The sequence below is a fragment of the Pristiophorus japonicus genome, chromosome 8 (assembly GCF_044704955.1).
Source record: "Pristiophorus japonicus isolate sPriJap1 chromosome 8, sPriJap1.hap1, whole genome shotgun sequence".
In the NCBI taxonomy this organism is placed as follows: Eukaryota; Metazoa; Chordata; class Chondrichthyes; family Pristiophoridae; genus Pristiophorus; species Pristiophorus japonicus.
This window is the reverse complement of record NC_091984.1, coordinates 72615792-72634608: the sequence shown is the minus strand read 5'-3', so window position 1 is coordinate 72634608 and position 18817 is coordinate 72615792. Positions and strand designations below refer to the sequence as shown.

General features: G+C 44.8%; 1 protein-coding gene across 1 annotated transcript in view; it reads left to right on the top strand.

Moving 5' to 3' along the window:
- Window positions 1-18817, top strand: part of patj (PATJ crumbs cell polarity complex component) — a 446032-nt gene that overhangs the window by 127159 nt on the left and 300056 nt on the right. Inside the window, exon 23 of the mRNA XM_070888230.1 lies at window positions 1631-1741. Within this exon, the coding sequence (XP_070744331.1) occupies window positions 1631-1741 (111 nt within the window). The remainder of the gene's footprint in view (window positions 1-1630; window positions 1742-18817) is intronic.

Here is an 18817-nt window from a genome sequence, read left to right as displayed (position 1 = left end):
TTACATCTTGTACACTGTATGCTATCATGAAGTTGCTAAAGTGTCTCTTAGTACAATTTCCTACATTACAACAGTGACGACACTTCAGAAGTATTTAATTGGCTGTAAAGTGCTTTGGGACGTCTGGTGGTCATGAAAGGTAGCATATAAATGCAAGTCTTTCTAATGTCTGGTGTTTCAGACTGACTGCTGTCTTTGTAGGCTGATGCCATTAGAGGGAGCAACGTGCTGTGGCCCGGCCCAGAAATCGGCACGTTCCTGGCCTGCAAGACCATCAGCAGACCGGGGCCATTAGAAGGAGCAACGTGCAGGGGCATGCTGCTGCAGCAGGGCGACAGCTGATTGTAGCGTGGGCAGGTGCAGCAGGAGTGATGGCAAGAGTTCGTAGAGCGATGTGATTGGGGCTCAGGAGAGGCAAAAGTTCGGGGCCCAGAAGAGGCGAGGGCCCAGGGGCAGCACGGGTCAGCCACATTGCGATATGTGTGCGCACTAGGTCCGTGCAGCAGAGCTGGTTTCCAGTCATCTTGGTTAATCCTTGTCACTGGACCAAGACCTAGCTCTGTCAAGCCCATGTGGTGGCTGGGGTGCAACGGCCACCACACGTTAAAAAAATCCACGTCTTCCATCCTTCAGGATGTAGTTCGGGATCCGGAATATCATTGAAACACCTGTGAAACTCATCTGTTTTCGGTGTGGAAGCAAGTCATCCTTGTTTTGAGGGACTGCCTATGATGATGATGATGTGTTTGTGCAATGCTGCTCACGATATAACTCCAAATCTCTTTGAAGAGAACTTGAAACAAAAACAATCAAAACTGTATTTCTCTTAGGAGATGCTCAACTATTCTCAAGATTTTTGTAATTGAACAACATGCCCTTGATGCCTTCTTGGGAACCAAATATTTTGAACAAGTTGAGATGGATCCCCATCCAAGTGAAGTGGCAGCAAGTAACTCATGCATATCAGTGTCGTCATCACACCAAACCAAAATGTATGCTATCTGTAGCTTGCAGAAGCAGTTCGCAGTAACAATTTTAACTGCATATGCTGTGACCAGTGAGAGAGAAGCCAATAAATAACGCATCATAAATACACCTGCTTAATTTTTGTCATTGCGTGGATTAGTTGTCGAACAGCTTCTATCATTTGCTTTGGTAAATATTTCAAAATCATGACATTACAATTAATTCAATTTGATTAAGAAAGTACATGGGACATTTTGCTCTGTTAAAGGTGCTAAATAAATGCAAGTGTTTCCCGCTTCCCAAAATATGCATTTTTCTTTTGAGTTCAGGGTTGTCAAATCTTCTCTCAGATACTAATGCTGCACTTGATTGGCTGCCAGGGACAACTAATGTCAGCCTGGTGGAAACCCTCCATCTGATTTCCCTGCCCCCTCCCCACCCCCCACTGCACGTGTCTGACCGCTACACACTGCTTTTTTGCATAGCTTGGAGGAATGGGTAAACAACTCATCGTTTCATCTATAGCACACCACCATCAACTGTTTGAATTCCAAAAACATCACTGTTGCTGAGGCTCCTCATTTAAATAGACCATAGAACATTGCTTCAACATACCTGGCATTGAGGAAGACAAACAGTCACTGAATTTTCATGTATATTACAGGTTTCTGGTGTAGACCTACAAAATGCCACACATGACGAAGCAGTGGATGCCATCATAAATGTGGGGAATCCGGTTGTTTTTGTGGTTCAAAGCTTATTGCCTACTCCTCGGGTGAGTAAAAGCTAGAAAAAGTTTAAGATTAACAGTATAATTTTTGAAGTCTGCTTCTACAAGCATGTGAATTTATACGATGAGCTTTAATGGTTAGTGGTGCAAGGTCTGTTCGCATAATCATAAAAGGATTTTTCAGGCATGATTGAAATATTTTCATATTGGAAATTATATACATACACTATCAAATGAGTTTTGGCAAATATTGGCCTGGATTAGAGTTTTAATGTTGAAAATTATCCCAAAAATTTAAGTTTTAGTGAGGTTGGTGGAATGAAGCTAACTGCGATTTAAATTCCAATTCTGTAAATTGTAATTAAATCAGATTTCGCGATTCCGTTGCATTTCATAAGGGGATTCCCTTTGGAAATGATTAAAATCGAATTCTGCTTTGTGATTGGAGGACCAGGCCCACATGAACCCAGGTACACTTCCACACAGCCTGGGATCCGTGGGCCATTACGCAGCCCTCCGCCTCGCAGCCCCAGACCGCAAGTTCTCGCAGCTTCACTGCTGTCAGGTAGCTGAGTAATTCTTTTGCGGGTCGGAGGCATACTCTGGAGGTATGCCTCTGACCGCATTTTTTGGCCCATTAATTTTGTCTGTACACATCTTATTTCAAATTACATCCTTTGTGACTGTGACAAAGGTAAGCTATCCCTCCTTGTCCTTCTCGACTTGTCTGCAGCCTTTGACCACTCCATCTTTCTCCCAACGCCTCTCCACCGTCGTCAAGCTAGGTGGAAGTGGTTGTATTCTTATCTATCTAATCGTAGCCAGAGAATCACCTGCAGTGCCTTCACTTCCCGCTCCCGCATCATTACCTCTGGTGTCCCCCAAGGATCTCGTCTTGGCCCCTGCCTATTTCTCATCTACATGCTGACCCTTGGTGATATCATCCAAAAACAGTCACTTTCCATATGTATGCTGACGACACCCAGCTCTACCTCACCACTCGGTAGACCGCTGCACAGTCTCTAAATTGTCAGACTGCTTGTCCGAGATCCAATACTGGATGAGCAGGAATTTTCTCCAATTAAATATTCTGAAGACTGATGCCATTGTTTCTGGTTCCCACCACAAACTCCGTTCACTAGCCACTGACTCCATCCTTCCCCCTAACATCTGTCTGAGGCTGAACCACACTATTCGCACCCTTGGTGTCATATTTGACCCTGAAATGAGCTTCCGGCTGTAATATATTGCTCCACCTAGTGGACTACTGCTCCATTTAGTGGACTACTGTGGTAATGCAACTGCTGATGTATATGATAAAAGCATCATGTGAAGGTCACATGACAGTTTTGGTATCCTCACTTGAGCGATATACTTGCATTGGAGGCAGTTCAAAGAAGGTTCACTCGGTTAATTCCTGAGATGAAGGGGTTGACTTATGAAGAAAGGTTGAGTAGGTTGGGACTATACTCATTGGAGTTTAGAAGAATGAGAGGTGACCTTGTTGAAAAATATAAGATAATGAGGGGGCTGGACAAGGTAGACGCAGAGAGGATGCTTCCCCTCGTGGGTGAATCTAGAACTAGGGGCATAGTTTCAGAATAAGGGGTCGCCCACTTAGAACTGAGATGAGGAGGAATTTCTTCGCTGAAGATCGTAAATCTGTGGAATTCTCTGCCCCAGAGAGATGTGGAGGCTGAGACATTGAATATATTTAAGATGGAGATAGATATTTGAGCGATAAGGGAGTGAAGGGTTATGGGGAGCGGACAGAGAAGTGGAGCTGAGCCCAAGATTAGCTCAGCCATTGTCTTATTAAATGGCGGAGCAGGCTCGAAGGGCCAAATGGGTGGAGCAAGATTTTCTGGAGTGTATTAAGGATGGTTTTCTAGACCAATATGTCGAGGAACCAACTAAAGGGCTGGCCATCCTAGAATGGGTGATGTGTAATGAGAAAGGACTAAGTAACAATCTTGTTGTGCGAGACCCCTTGGGGAAGAGTGACCATAATATGGTAGAATTCTTTATTTAGATGGAGAGTGACACAGTTAATTCAGAGACTAGGGGCCTGAACTTGGGGAAAGGTAACTTCGATGATATGAGACGTGAATTAGCTAGAATATACTGGCGAGTGATACTTAAAGGGTTGACGGTGGATAGGCAATGGCAAACAGTTAAAGATCACATGGATGAACTTCAACAATTGTACATCCCTGTCTGGAGGAGTAATAAAATTGGGAAGGTGGCTCAACTGTGGCTAACAAAGGAAATTAAGGATAGTGTTAAATCCAAGGAAGAGGCATATAAATTGGCCAGAAAAAGCAGCAAACCTGATGACTGGGAGAATTTTGTAATACAGCAGAGGACAAAGGGTTAAATGAGGAGGGGGAAAATAGAGTGAGAGGAAGCTTGCTGGGCACATAAAAACTGATTGCAAAAGCTTCTATAGATATGTGAAGAGAAAAAGATTAGTGAAAACAAACGTAGGTCCCTTGCAGTCAGATTCAGGTGAAATTATAATGGGGAACAAAGAAATGGCAGACCAGTTAAACAAATACTTTGGTTCTGTTTTCACGAAGGAAGACACAAATAACCTTCCGGAAATACTAGGGGACCGAGGGTCAAGTGAGAAGGAGGAACTGAAGGATATCCTTATAAAGCAGGAAATTGTGTTAGGGAAATTGATGGGATTAAAGGCTGATAACTCCCCGGGGCATGATAGTCTGCATCCCAGAGTACTTAAGGAAGTGTCCATAGAAATAGTGAATGCATTGGTGATCATTTTCCAATAGTCTATCGACTCTGGATCAGTTCCTATGGACTGGAGGGTAGCTAATGTAACACCACTGTTTAAAAAAGGAGGGAGAGAGAAAACGGGTAATTATAGACCGGTTAGTCTGACATCAGTAGTGGGGAAAATGTTGGAAACACTTATTAAAGGTGAAATAGCACTGCATTTAGAAAGCAGTGACAGGATCAGTCCAAGTTAGCATGGATTTATGAAAGGGAAATCATGCTTGACAAATCTTCTGGAATGTTTTGAGGATGTAACTGGTAGAGTGGACAAGGGAGAACCAGTGGATGTTGTGTATTTGGACTTTTAAAAGGCTTTTGACAAGGTCCTACACAAGAGATTGGTGTGCAAAATCAAGCACATGGTATTGGGGGTAATGTACTGACGTGGATAGAGAACTGGTTGGCACACAGGAAGCAGAGAGTTGGGATAAACAAGTCCTTTTCAGAATGGCAGGCAGTGACTAGTGGAGTGTTGCAAGGCTCAGTGCTGGGACCCCAGCTCTTTACAATATGATTTAGATGAAGGAATTGAGTGTAATATCTCCAAGTTTGCAGATGACACTAAACTGGGTGGCGGTGTGAGCTGTAAGAAGGATGCTAAAAGGCTGCAGGATGACTTGGACAGGTTAGGTGAGTGGGCCAATGCATGGCAAATGCAGTATAATGTAGATAAATGTGAGGTTATCCTCTTTGGGCGCAAAAACATGAAGGCAGAATATTATCTGAATGGCAGCAGATTAGGAAAGGGGGAGATGCAACAAGACCTGGGTGTCATGGTTCATCACTCATTGAAAGTTGGCATGCAGGTACAGCAGGCGGTGAAAGCAAATGGTATGTTGGCCTTCATAGCTAGGGGATTTGAGTACAGGAGCAGGGAGGTCTTACTGCAGTTGTACAGGGCCTTGGTGAGACCTCACCTGGAATATTATGTTTAGTTTTGGTCTCCTAATCCGAGGAAGGACGTTCTTGCTATTGAGAGAGTGCAGTGAATGGCTGGACTGACATATGAGGAGCGACTGGATCACCTGGGCCTTTATACACTGGAGTTTAGAAGGATGAGTGGGGATCTCATAGAAACATATAAGATTCTGACGGGACTGGACAGGTTAGATACGGGAAGAATGTTCCCGATGATGGGGAAGTCCAGAACCAGGGGACACAGTCTTGGGATAAGGGGTAGGCCATTTAGGACTGAAATGAGGAGAAACTTCTTCACTCAGAGTTGTTAACCGGTTGTTATCGCAGAGAGTTATTGATGCTAGTTCATTGGATATATTCAAGAGGGAGTTAGATATGGCCCTTGTGGCTAAAGGGATCAAGGGGTATGGAGAGAAAGCAGGAAAAGGGGTACTGAGGGAATGATCAGCCATGATCTTGAGTGGTGGTGCAGGCTCGAAGGGCCAAATGGCCTACTCCTGCACCTATTTTCTATGTTTCTATGTAGCCTTAATTGCCTTTACTAATAGTCGGGCCTTCCGTTTTCTTGCAAACGCAACAAATATAACATAATCAGTAATTGAATCACGATAAGTACATGGGATATTATCCAAGGATGGATTTGAATGTTCAGTCCCCAGTTCCACAGGTCATCCCACCATGTGGTGACCTTAATGTTCTTGATATCCTTTTGAATGTCCTGATTATTCTGCCCGAGTATAGTAGACCCTCTGACTCTTGGCAACTGTTTCTCGCAGTTTGACGAGATGTTCTGGTAACGGGGGCACCTCATACCCAAACATGTTCACATATTTGTCGAGTTCCTCCTTTTGTTTCCTGACACCTGTATCGATGTTTACTCTCATTGATGTATGTCTACCAATTCTTCCTTTCCGATTCTCACAGGTATTTCCGGAACAAAGCAGAATGTAGTATTGGGGATCTGGCATTCCTGCTGATTGTACTTAAAGGATTTCTGATTAGTCGTTACACAGTATTCTCCTTTCCTTACATACGCCACATGTGTCTTTCCCCATTGCGCGCCCATGGTTTCCGTGGTACAATTTACCTGCGTACTAGTAATAAATCTGCAAGCCGCCTCAGGATCATAACTAATTTTATGAGGGCATATCGTGGTGCCCTGATGAGTAACACATCCTTCCAATTTTGTTCCTATCAAGCTGTCTCCGTACGTTACAGCATATGGTAACATCTCGTAATAAGCTACATACACACCTTCTCTAATAATCCCTATGTTTTGTACATCATGCTCTTCCTTTGGGCTATCTCCTTCCATAATTACTGGAATGGCCAGTATCAATCCTATTGGTCCCCCTGTATCATTATTACATTCCCCTTGTGTGGGATATACATGTATCATTCCCTTGAGTTGGCATCCTGTATTTCCTTCGAATGCATGGCCAAATTGACCAGTTGGTCATTGTTGAGCCACAGGGGAACCTCCCTTCGGTGGATCTGTACCAAATTTTTCCTTGTCTGTTCTACTACACAGGTCCCGATTGTACTGCAGACATCATTCTTAGCTGCCTGGTCAGAGGCTACATACTCTTCCTTGATTAACTTATTAATGGTCTGTATCTTTGGTACAACTGCTGCGTTCCTTTAGAACACCATTCAGGGAGTTCCAGTTTAGTCAAATTTAACACAATGGGTACTAACTCGTGCACATTATCATATAATATCTCCATATTTTACTGACACTAATCCATTTTGTGGCCCAGTGTGTGTTCTGGGCACTGAACTCACGTATTGGGTACTGTCGGTGTATCTCGTTCAGCTGCCTGTGACGTTGTTGGGGATGGGGTGGTAGGCTCGTCCCTTGATACCACCGTTATACCTAGTGGTTGTGGGCACTGTTCCTACTTTATGCACAGGACAATTCCCTGTTTCCCCTTTAATATGCACCCTTGTGACGTTCTTGACAGTATTATTCCAGTTATTTTAAACTTGGTCGTTGTCTTAGTCGGGGGATCTGCATTGTTGGGGCAATCAGATGTGTCTCGCATTGGTGTTCCCGGGTCACACTCCCCCGGCTTGTTCCTTGCTGCTGTTTGGTATCATATGCCATTATAACTGGAGCAGTTGTCCCAGAACATGTTACACATTCTGTTTTCTTGCTATTTCTCCACCATTCTATCCCAACACCCCTCTGTCTCATGGTACAGCTTCTTACGGTCGTCTCGTCATTTTGTTTGGCTATTATATGTGTTAACGGGCGTATTATCATATATAGTTTCTCATGGCTCCTTCGGCCCTTGTGCCAGCTTTAATGTGTACTTCCCTTGTGGGTTAACACAGGACGAGGAGCCCGAGGCTACATTCCTTTCACGCCGTCTCATTGGTGTGGTCTTAGGTTCGCATTTCACCCGGACCTGACGAGTCTCTACTGTCTGCGAGTGACTACTACCCATCATGCTGTAGGTCATTTGGCTGCCATTCTTGTTCCACCTCAACACAATGGATTCCCCATTGGGGTGGAGAAAGAGGCCATGGGACTGATCTATCCTTAAATATAGAGTTATTGGGCCTTCACATGTCAGCCGAAGTCCCGTATCAGCTGGCACGGATATGATAGTATCATTGATAGAGCTCCCAACTTCGGGGGTATGGTATACCTCCAAACTGGTACCCATGCTCCCCTGGTGGATCCCGATCACCAATGTTATTATTTAACTGCATTTTATACTTGCACCAGCTCTAATTCCTGCCGGTAATTGATGCCTCTCCACTGTCGTCTTTCTATCCAGATCTCCAAAACAGCACAATTATTACAGCTGCAGTTATGGTCCCCACTATTGACCATATAGTTCCGTCAATGAGTTCATTTTCCCAGTCCTGGTGTCTTATATAATACTCCTCAGTTTCGTCATATGGAATGATGATAGGATCGCCACTCATCTGTAAGGAAAGATAATCCGGTCGTCACCGGTTAATTATTTGTACAGTTTTAGCTGTGTCCAATGCTTCCATCTTCCCTTTCCTCTCATGTTTATACATGCGCAGGTGTCACTGGTCATAAGCACCTCATGGGCCTTGCCACTTTGGTGCAAATCCTGGTTTTTCAGGGGTTTTCTTAACCATCACCACCTCCCCCACCCCAGGGTTGTTCCCCTGTTGCTTATTTGCATTCTATTTAATATCCTTAATTATTTGTTGATCCCGCGCTTCTTGCTTTGAGGTATGCAATTGCTCGCATAATTGTTTAATAAACCTCTTGACTCTCTCCCTTGATCGTCCTACATCCTCCCCTGCTGTCATTATTCCTTCCAGTAATCTCATAGCTCTACCTGTCATCAAATCGAAAGGAGTCAGTCCCCGTCATCAATTCGAAGGGAGTCAGTCCTGTCGTTCTATTTGGGGTGGACCTAAGTCTCATTAGAATACCGGGGAGCAAATCTGCCCATTCCTTCCCGGTCTCCTCTATAGCTTTAGCTGAGGACAATTTAAGAGTTCAGTTCATTCTTTCCACTGAGCTTTGTGGGTGGTATGGGATGTGGAATCGTTGCTTAATCCCTAGCAAGGCGCATGTATGTTAGATTACCTTCCCGGTGAAGTGTGTCCCCTGATCCGAATCTAACTGGAGGGGAACACCCCAGCGAGGGATTATTTCTTCTGCAAATATTGTTGCTACGGTGGTAGCGGTGCAATCCCTTGTGGCAAACGCTTCCACCCATCGTGTAAATTGATCAATCACCATTAGACAGTATGTTTTTCCCCAGAGTTCGGGAGGGGTTCAGTAAAATCTATCTGTTTTCCCACGATCCTGTGGGTCTTAACTGGTGTCCCATCCGTACCTTTATGGGCTTTCCGGCATTATGCTGGGTGCATATAACACATCTCTGGCAATCTTCTGGAATTTTTTGAGGATGTTTCCAGTAGAGTGGACAAGGGAGAACCAGTTGATGTGGTATATTTGGACTTTCAGAAGGCTTTCGACAAGGTCCCACACAAGAGATTAATGTGCAAAGTTAAAGCACATGCGATTGGGGGAAGTGTGCTGACATGGATTGAGAACTGGTTGTCAGACAGGAAGCAAAGAGTAGGAGTAAATGGGGACTTTTCAGAATGGCAGGCAGTGACTAGTGGGGTACCGCAAGGTTCTGTGCTGGGTCCCCAGCTGTTTACACTGTACATTAATGATTTAGACGAGGGGATTAAATGTAGTATCTCCAAATTTGCGGATGACACTAAGTTGGGTGGCAGTGTGAACTGCGAGGAGGATGCTATGAGGCTGCAGAGTGACTTGGATAGGTTAGGCGAGTGGGAAAATACATGGCAGATGAAGTATAATGTGGATAAATGTGAGGTTATCCACTTTGGTGGTAAAAACAGAGAGACAGACTATTATCTGAATGGTGACAGATTAGGAAAAGGGGAGGTGCAACGAGACCTGGGTGTCATGGTACATCAGTCATTGAAGGTTGGCATGCAGGTACAGCAGGCGGTTAAGAAAGCAAATGGCATTTTGGCCTTCATAGCGAGGGGATTTGAATACAGGGGCAGGGAGGTGTTGCTACAGTTGTACAGGGCCTTGGTGAGGCCACACCTGGAGTATTGTGTACAGTTTTGGTCTCCTAACTTGAGGAAGGACATTCTTGCTATTGAGGGAGTGCAGCGAAGGTTCACCAGACTGATTCCCAGGATGGCGCGACTGACCTATCAAGAAAGACTGGATCAACTGGGCTTGTATTCACTGGAGTTCAGAAGAATGAGAGGGGACCTCATAGAAACGTTTAAAATTCTGATGGGTTCAGACAGGTTAGATGCAGGAAGAATGTTCCCAATGTTGGGGAAGTCCAGAACCAGGGGACACAGTCTAAGGATAAGGGGTAAGCCATTTAGGACCGAGATGAGGAGGAACTTCTTCACCCAGAGAGTGGTGAACCTGTGGAATTCTCTACCACAGAAAGTTGTTGAGGCCAAATCACTAAATATATTCAAAAAGGAGTTAGATGAAGTCCTTACTACTAGGGGGATCAAGGGGTATGGCGAGAAAGCAGGAATGGGGTACTGAAGTTGCATGTTCAGCCATGAACTGATTGAATGGCGGTGCAGGCTAGAAGGGCCGAATGGCCTACTCCACCTATTTTCTATGTTTCTATGTTTGGTTACATCTTTCCCCATTCCTGGCCAGCACCAGCATCTTCCCATATTCTCTCTCATGTTGGATCGACGAGTATCTGCTCGGCTGTGATATATTTCTCGCAGGCTGTTTTGTATGCATTTTGGCGCAGCCACCCGGTCTCCCCACCGCCAGAGTTGTCTGTTCCCTGTGTTGCACCCTTATTTTCCCATTCCTGTACTTACTACTCTGGGTGTTTCTTTGTGTAATTCTACTTCCTCCGGCCCAATAGCACAACTGGCTATATGGGAACTGTTTCTTCTAACCCCTCCGATTCAGCTGCCAGTTTGGCAGCTTCATCGTCTCTTGGATTCCCTAACTGTTCCGGGGATTCTACCTTGCGTTGCGCTTTTTATTACTGCGACCTCTGTGGGAAGCCCTGCGGCCTTTACCAATCCCCTAACTAATTCATCATGCTGTATGTGTCCTCCAGAGGATGTAATATATCCTCTCCTGTTACAGGCAGCCATATAATTGTGTACTATGCCAAAGGCATAGCAACTGTCCATATAAATATTTACTCTCTCTTTCCTTGCTATTTTTAGGGCTTCCATTAGAGCATTCAGCTCGGCCACCTGTGCCGAGCATTTTCCTGGCAACTGCCCTTCAGCGCAAACCCTTCCTTCGTTATCTACTACTGCCCATCCAGTCCGAGGTTCCCCTTTAATGTATCTCCGAGATCCAGGTCTACATTTTCTAAGGGGACTTCTCCTACTCTATCTACATCCTCTTGATTCTCCTCATCCTTGCACTGATGTTCCGTCCCTTCATTTTCCATCATGGCAGCTGGATTATTATTTACATCTTGCACTATCTGTATTGACTTATCCCGGGGGAGGAGTACCGCTTCCCAGGCTGCTCGGCGACTATCTGATATTGTCCTCAGCCGTCCTGTATTCAGTAATTCTACTAGTGTGTGCAGTATAATACGTCCATTCATAGTGATGGGCTCGCTACTTTTTACCGCCCAAGTGACACAATCGATTGTCGCTACGCATCGGGGCATTCCTGCCACCACTGGGATTCTACGTGTGGAATAATAAGCTACCGGTCTCATCCACCCCCCCCGTGTTCCTGAGCTACTACCGAGCTATGGTGTCCCCCATGGTCGTGACAATAAATGTGGAAAGGTCTGCTCATATCGGGCATTCCCAATGCTAGGGCCTTCATCAGGGCTTGTTTCAGGGAGCCAAATGCTTCCTCCTGGTCATTAGTCCAGTTCACTCTTCCGCAGATTTCCCTCCCTTTGTAAGGTCATATAGGGGAGCAGCCATCTGTGAATACTCCTCAATAAAGTTGCGACTATAATTGAATAATCCTAACGCCTTCCGTACCCCCCTTATGGTGGTGGGTCTGGGCATGTTCTGGATTGCCTCCTTCCGATCTGCTGGCATGGCTCGTTTCCCCATGCTGATATCGTATCCTAAATAGGTTACTTGGTCCCGCCCTAGCTGTGCTTTGGCAGGATTAGCTTTAAATCCAGCTTTCTGGAGAGCCTCCAGAACTGTCATTAGGACTCCTACATGTCCCTTTTCCGTGGAAGAAGCGATTAACAAATCATCCACATACTGTATTACAGTACGATCATATTCTTCCAACCATACATCCTCAAGAGCCTTGGCCACATGCTGATGAAATATGGCCAGACTATTATGAAATCCTTGAGGTACTCTGGTCAAAGTATACTGCTTCCCTTCTATACTAAAAGCAAATTTTTCCTGTGATTCAGCATCCAACGGGATGGACCAGAATCCTTCAGCTATATCTAAGATCGTAAATACTTCGTAGTCAGCTTTTAGATAATTAAATATGGTGGCTGGGCTGGTCACTATCGGGTACTCCTTGGGTGTTACTTTATTCAGGGCTGTATGATCTATTGTCAGGCGATAAGATGCGTCCGGCTTCCTTATCGGCCCGACTGGTGAATTGGTGCCTGATATTGTCCTCTTAACTATTCCCTGTGCCTCCAGTTCCCCCACTATCTTTTTCACTGCTTTCCTAGCCTCGACTTTTATAGGGTATTGCTTGTGCGGAGGGGTCCTGGGATTTTTATGACATCTGTTTTTACTAATCCGCAGTTCTGTTTGAGTGGCCCATACATCGGGATACTGTTGGCATATCATCCCCCACACTCCGCTCTCCTTCCATTTGGGCTCTATGCGTCTTGTGGCTCCCACCCATTGTGCTCTATCTCCAGAGGGGTAATAAACTCTATCTCTCGTATTTTCGGCCAAGTGATTATATTCCCCCAGGAGTTTATTAAAGCCCCCAACTGGCTCAGCAAATCCATTCCCAGGATTGTCCCCTCGGGATTCTCGCATGCCAATAGGTGAGTAGATATCATAAGACCCCTGACTTCTAACAGGACTGTTTCACTCTTGTATGCCCGGAGGCCCTTTCCTTCCACCCCAGAAATAGTTATACTGCGTTTAGTTACAGGGAGAGGTAAATTGGTGAGTTGATATAGAGGCTCCCATATCTATTAGCATATTGCACTGCCGGCCCCCTAACACTTCCTCACCGGTGGAGTTCCGGTACATCCTATTTACCTGATGCTACCTTCAGTAACTTCATCAACTCTTCCCGGGTCACCCCACCTGTACTAAGCGCTGGTTGTGCTACAGCAACACCCGCTCCCCCCCCCCCCCCCCCCCCCCCGGGTTATCCCGTATTAGTTTCATAACTTCCTCTTGGGTCAAGGTCTCTTGCACTTGTTGGGGTCCTTGTCCCTATTTCTCCCACCCCCCCCCTTTTGCCCAACAATCCTTCTTCTGGTGTCTTTGCCTCCGGCAGTTCGAACACCTGCCTCTAGCCAATATTCCTGGATTCTTGCAATTCCTTGTACCTCCTTGTCACATTTAAATAAGTGGGCGGGGTGGTCTCCCCTTGTACTGCAGCCACTCGCTGCGACTTCTTTAGGTTGGGTAATTATCTATTCCCTTCCACCTCCTCTGCCCAGTCCATCACCTCTTGAAAGTCGTTTCCCACTGGGACCCCCATTTTAAATACCTGCACATGTTCTGGACTTAAACTTTCTTTCAACCTCCTTTAAAAACATGGCATCGTCCTTATCTGAGCTCTGTATTCCCGAGTACTTCTTATAGGCTACCCATTTTCTCTCTGCATATTCATTAGGAGTTTCTCCTTCCTTTTGCTTAATTCCTACCACTAAAGCCCAATTACATTTCGGATTCCCCAATGTTCTCTTAATGATGGCCTTAAAGTTTTCATATCTCTGTTCTTTTGTTTTGCCCTGAGCATTCAGCCATCGCTTCCCCTGAATATTCTGGAGGGTCAGCTCCCACGTTTGTCACGTAAGTTTGGCTCTTACTAAGCCATGCACATCTAATGTTAAATCATGTGCATCTATCATTTTTTCCAATTTGTCCCAAAATTCAGAATTGGCATGGTTCAATTTAGGGATGGGTAACTCACTCCTCATTTGTTTCTCAGCTGGGGTAAAAGGGACTTGGGTCATTGTTGTTGTCAAGGCCCCTTGTCCGACCTGACTATGGGTCACCTGTCATGGGGCTACTATTGTTTATCCTCTGGGGGGAGCGGGGGGTGTTGTAGGTCCCTCTTGTTGGTAGGGTGATGGATCCCTCCCCTCCCCCTATCGTTCATATTCGTCCTTCTCGCTCTTGAGCTGTTCCCAGTCTATGTTTTCATCGTCCCCATCTGGAGATACTCGGTTTAGCGGGTTCTTCCTTCCACTCCCAAATTGGTCCTTGTCTCGCCACCTTGGCATCTGCTGCCTTCACAGCTGCCACCTTGGCAACGCATTTTGAGACAACCCTTTTCTGTCCAATGTAACAGGCGAGCACTATCCTATATCCCTTTTCTTTACTCTGGGTCTGGCCTGGCCAGCCCACCACTCCCTTTGTTGTTCTGGTATGTCGGTCAGTCTCCAGCCCTTTTTGGTCATTTTCTCTCTCAGTTTTTTCGCTAAGAACTTAGTAATTGACCCCTGGGGTCCCCAATCCATGGTTGTTTCGGCCATCCCCTTTAAATTGTAAGCCTAGCGGGTTTTTCCTTACCACTGCTTCTGGGTGGTTCTGTGCAACTTTAATAGATCTGACTCTCCAGTTCACCCTATAGATAGCAGCTTTACAAGTACTTTTCTGATCCCGATCGCACCTTCTCCTGAGTCTGTCTCAAATTTGTTCGGATACCTCGGACTTACCGGGTGACCAGCATTGGGTTGAACCCTAACTATTGGGTGATAACTTAAAAATACTCACCCCTTTTGGTTCGTTTTGCTGGCCACATTTGGGTGCCGTAGATCCTGCCGACTATGCCAAATGTTAAGAAATCTCCCTTTCTCCCGAGTGGATCCACTGAAATAATGGATCGACGCTATCAATGTAGACAGACTCGGATAGGTTTGAAGCAATTTGTTCTGGCAAATCCTAGTTGCCCAAGACAGAACTCTTCAAAAATCAAAAAGTCTCATTGGCCTTTATACAGATTTTAGAGGGCCGGACTATAATGAATCTTTTGAAGTGACAGTGATCGAGAACGCTATAACACAGATGTCTCTAGAATCTTTTGAAATGACAATTTAACTGCCACAAATAACACAGATGTAAGCCAAAGAGAAATAATGGAGAAAACATTCAATTCACAAAGCACAAACATTTGTTAGAACGAAGTTCCCGTCTTTCATGTTGTCACAGCACAGAATTATTTGTTAACACATTTGTTAACATGAAAGATTGGAATTTAGTTCAATCTCAGCACAGAAACATTTGTTAACCTTATCAGACTACCTGCTGTGTGAACTGATCCCTTCATTATTTGTTAACACATTTGGTTCCCCTCTTGACTTCTTTGAATGTGTTATCTCTGCCTCTCGAAATGTGTTTGTTTCTACAGGTTTCATTTTATGGGCTCTTCACAGCGTGCTCCACATTCTTTAAGAGTTAAATATATAAACTGTTCTATGTATTCCTTCAAAATCTAAGATTAATTTTCCTATCATAGTTTTACATATAATTCCTTAGCCTACAATATGCTGGAATATACAGTAGCATCTGTAAAGAAAAAAAGACAAGTTAGGATGTTTTGGGTGTATACCCTTCATCAGGCTGATGGCTGAGAGAGATACAGGTATTTGAATAAGGTTGGAAAAAAGAAAGATGATATCCAACAGATACACTAGTCACAGAAGGAATTGTTAGCGCGAATGTTCCCCCCAAGAATCACTCGTCACTCTGGGTCGGTTCTATACACCAAAACGGTTTATTACGCCGGCGGGGAGATGAAGCCACTGGTTCATCCAGGCACCTCTCTCCACTGAACAAAGGATTTCATGGATTTTTATGTTTTACAACAGTTTACTACAGTTACATCAGCCCATTTCGGCTGGACACTATCCAATCATATTGATTATAGATTCAATTAAACCAATAGAATTGGTCTCTAAACATTAGGTGGCTGCGTGATCATCTCATGTGTTGCTAATGGTTACTCATGGTCTTGTGACATTGTCCAGGCTCGCCCCCCCCCCCTTATCTTACTGTCCTTGGGTGCTGTCCTTTGGTAGTTTTCTTATCTTAATCCTGTTACAGGAGTACTATTGTTCTATCATTCTACCGGGACATCTTGTCTGGGGCCTGGAAGCCTGTTGATTAGAGACATCTGCTGAGCTTGTCTTTTCTGTGTGTTTCTGTGTGAGAAATGGCAATTATCAGTAACTAGGAATGTGGTCCTTCTGCTAGCTAAACTCCCATAGTGTTTTGCTGAATCACTGGCAGCCATCTTGATACATATCCTGCCACCATTTTACACACACATTTAATTGTAACATTACACACACATTTAATTCTAACATTGTGCCACAGGTGCCTTTGTTCTATGGAAATGCTCTCCAACAGAATTAATGTGTTATGTAGGCTGTAAATTGCTGAATAGAAATCAGGTGATATAATAGACCATCAATGAGATAATGCAAACATACAGAAATGACAAAAGTATGTGTAAGTAGTGGAGGAAGGGGGTGAAATGACACAATAGAAGTTCATGTACAAGAAAAGCATGAGAAATAGAGAGAAAATAGCTGCAGCAGATATGAAATTTAAACAGAAATGCATGGATCTGGCGATTGTAGGAAGAGAAAAAGCACAGGTCCACACACTGGGTTTAGATATGTGCCAGCCTGCCCAACCTCCTGGATACTGGCAGACAAGCACTCGCAGCTGTCAAGAAAATGGAAGGTGTAGCTAAGGTCTGAAGTTACTAAAGTCAGTGTTAATGTCGTAGGGCTGCAGTGTTCCTAGCAGAAAGATTGAGGTAGTGTTCTTCAAGCTTGCATTGAGCCTCTTTGGAACTGTATACCAAAGACAGAGAGGTCAGAATGTGAGGGGGAGTTACAAGTGGTGAGCCACAGACAGGCCAAGGTCACAATCTGGACAGAATGGCAATTTTCAGTATAGTGGTCACCTAATTTACCTTTGGTTTCCCCAATGTAGAGGAGACCACACCCTGAACAGTGAATACCACACATCAGATTAGAGGAAGTATTCGACGATTTGTTGTCTGATATGGAAAGAGTTTTCGGGTCCTAGCTCGTTATGAGAGGAGGTTAATAGATCAGTGTTGCAGTTGCACAGGGGCAGGACAGCTGGAAGTCAGGGTGTAGGAAGAAGGGACAAAGGTATTGCAGAGCAATTATTCCCGCTGAAAGGCTGGGAGGGGAAGGCAAAATGTATTTGGTTGTTGGATCATTTTGTACATGGTAGAAATAACGACAATATAAGAACGTACAAAATAAGAGCAGGAGTGGGCCATCCAGCTACTTGAGCCTGCTTCACCATTCAATAAGATCATGGTTGATCTTCATCTTCAACTTGAATTTATATCGCACCATTGGTATAGAAAAACAGCGAGACAAAAGATACAAGGAAGGATGACCAAAAGCTTACATATGAGTTTTAAGGAGGGCCTTGAAGGAGGAGAGGGATGTAGAGAAGCAGAGGGAGCTTAGGATGGGAATATCAGAGCATGGGCCCTCGATGACTGAAAGCATAGCCACTAGTGGAGGGGAAGCACAACAGGCCAGAGTCCGAGAAATGGGAGAGTTTGGGGTCGGAGAGTTTTCGGACTGGAGGAGGGTGCAGAAATAGGGAACAGTGAGGCTGAAGCTGGCAAACTAATCTTCCAATGGGGGCCTCGGATAGGCATTCAGCCCTTTATTTGCTCATGCAACGAGCCTAAATCCAGATTCAGGCATAGAAACATAGAAAATAGGTGCAGGAGTAGGCCATTCGGTCCATCGAGCTTGCACCACCATTCAATATGATCATGGCCGATCATGCACTTCAGTACCCCATTCCTGCTTTCTCTCCATACCCCTTGATCCCTTTAGCCGTAAGGGCCACATCTAACTCCCTTTTGAATATATCGAACGAACTGGCCTCAACAACTGCAGCAAGACCTCCCTGCTCCTATACTCAAATCCTCTCGCTATGAAGGCCAACGTGCCATTTGCTTTCTTAACTGCCTGCTGTACCTGCATGCCAACTTTCAATGACTGATGTACTATGACACCCAGATCTCATTGCACCTCCCCTTTTACTGAATCACCATTCAGATAATCTGCCTTCCTGTTTTTACCACCAAAGTGGATAATCTCTCATTTATCTACATTATTCCGCATCTGCCATGTATTTGCGCACTCACCTAACCTGTCCAAGTCACCCTGCAGCCTCTTAGCATCCTCCTCACAGCTCACACTGCCACCCAGCTTAGTGTCATCTGCAAACTTGGAGATATTACACTCAATTCCTTCATCTAAATCATTGATGTATATTGTAAATAGCTGGGGTCCCAGCACTGAACCTTGCAGTACCCCACTAGTCACTGCCTGCCATTCTGAAAAGGACCTGTTTATTCCTACTCTTTGCTTCCTGTCTGCCAACCACTTCTCTATCCACATCAGTACATTACCCCCAATACCATGTGCTTTAATTTTGCACGCTAATCTCTTGTGTGGGACCTTGTCTAAAGCCTTTTGAAAGTCGAAATACATCACATCCACTGGCGCTCCCCCTTGTCCACTCTACTAGTTACATCCTCAAAAAAATTCTAGAAGATTTGTCAAGCATGATTTCCCTTTCATAAATCTTGGACCGATCCTGTCACTGCTTTCCAAATGCGCTGCTATTACATCTTTAATAATTGATTCCAACATTTTCCCAACCACCGATGTCAGGATAATCGGTCTATAATTCCCTGTTTTCTCTCCC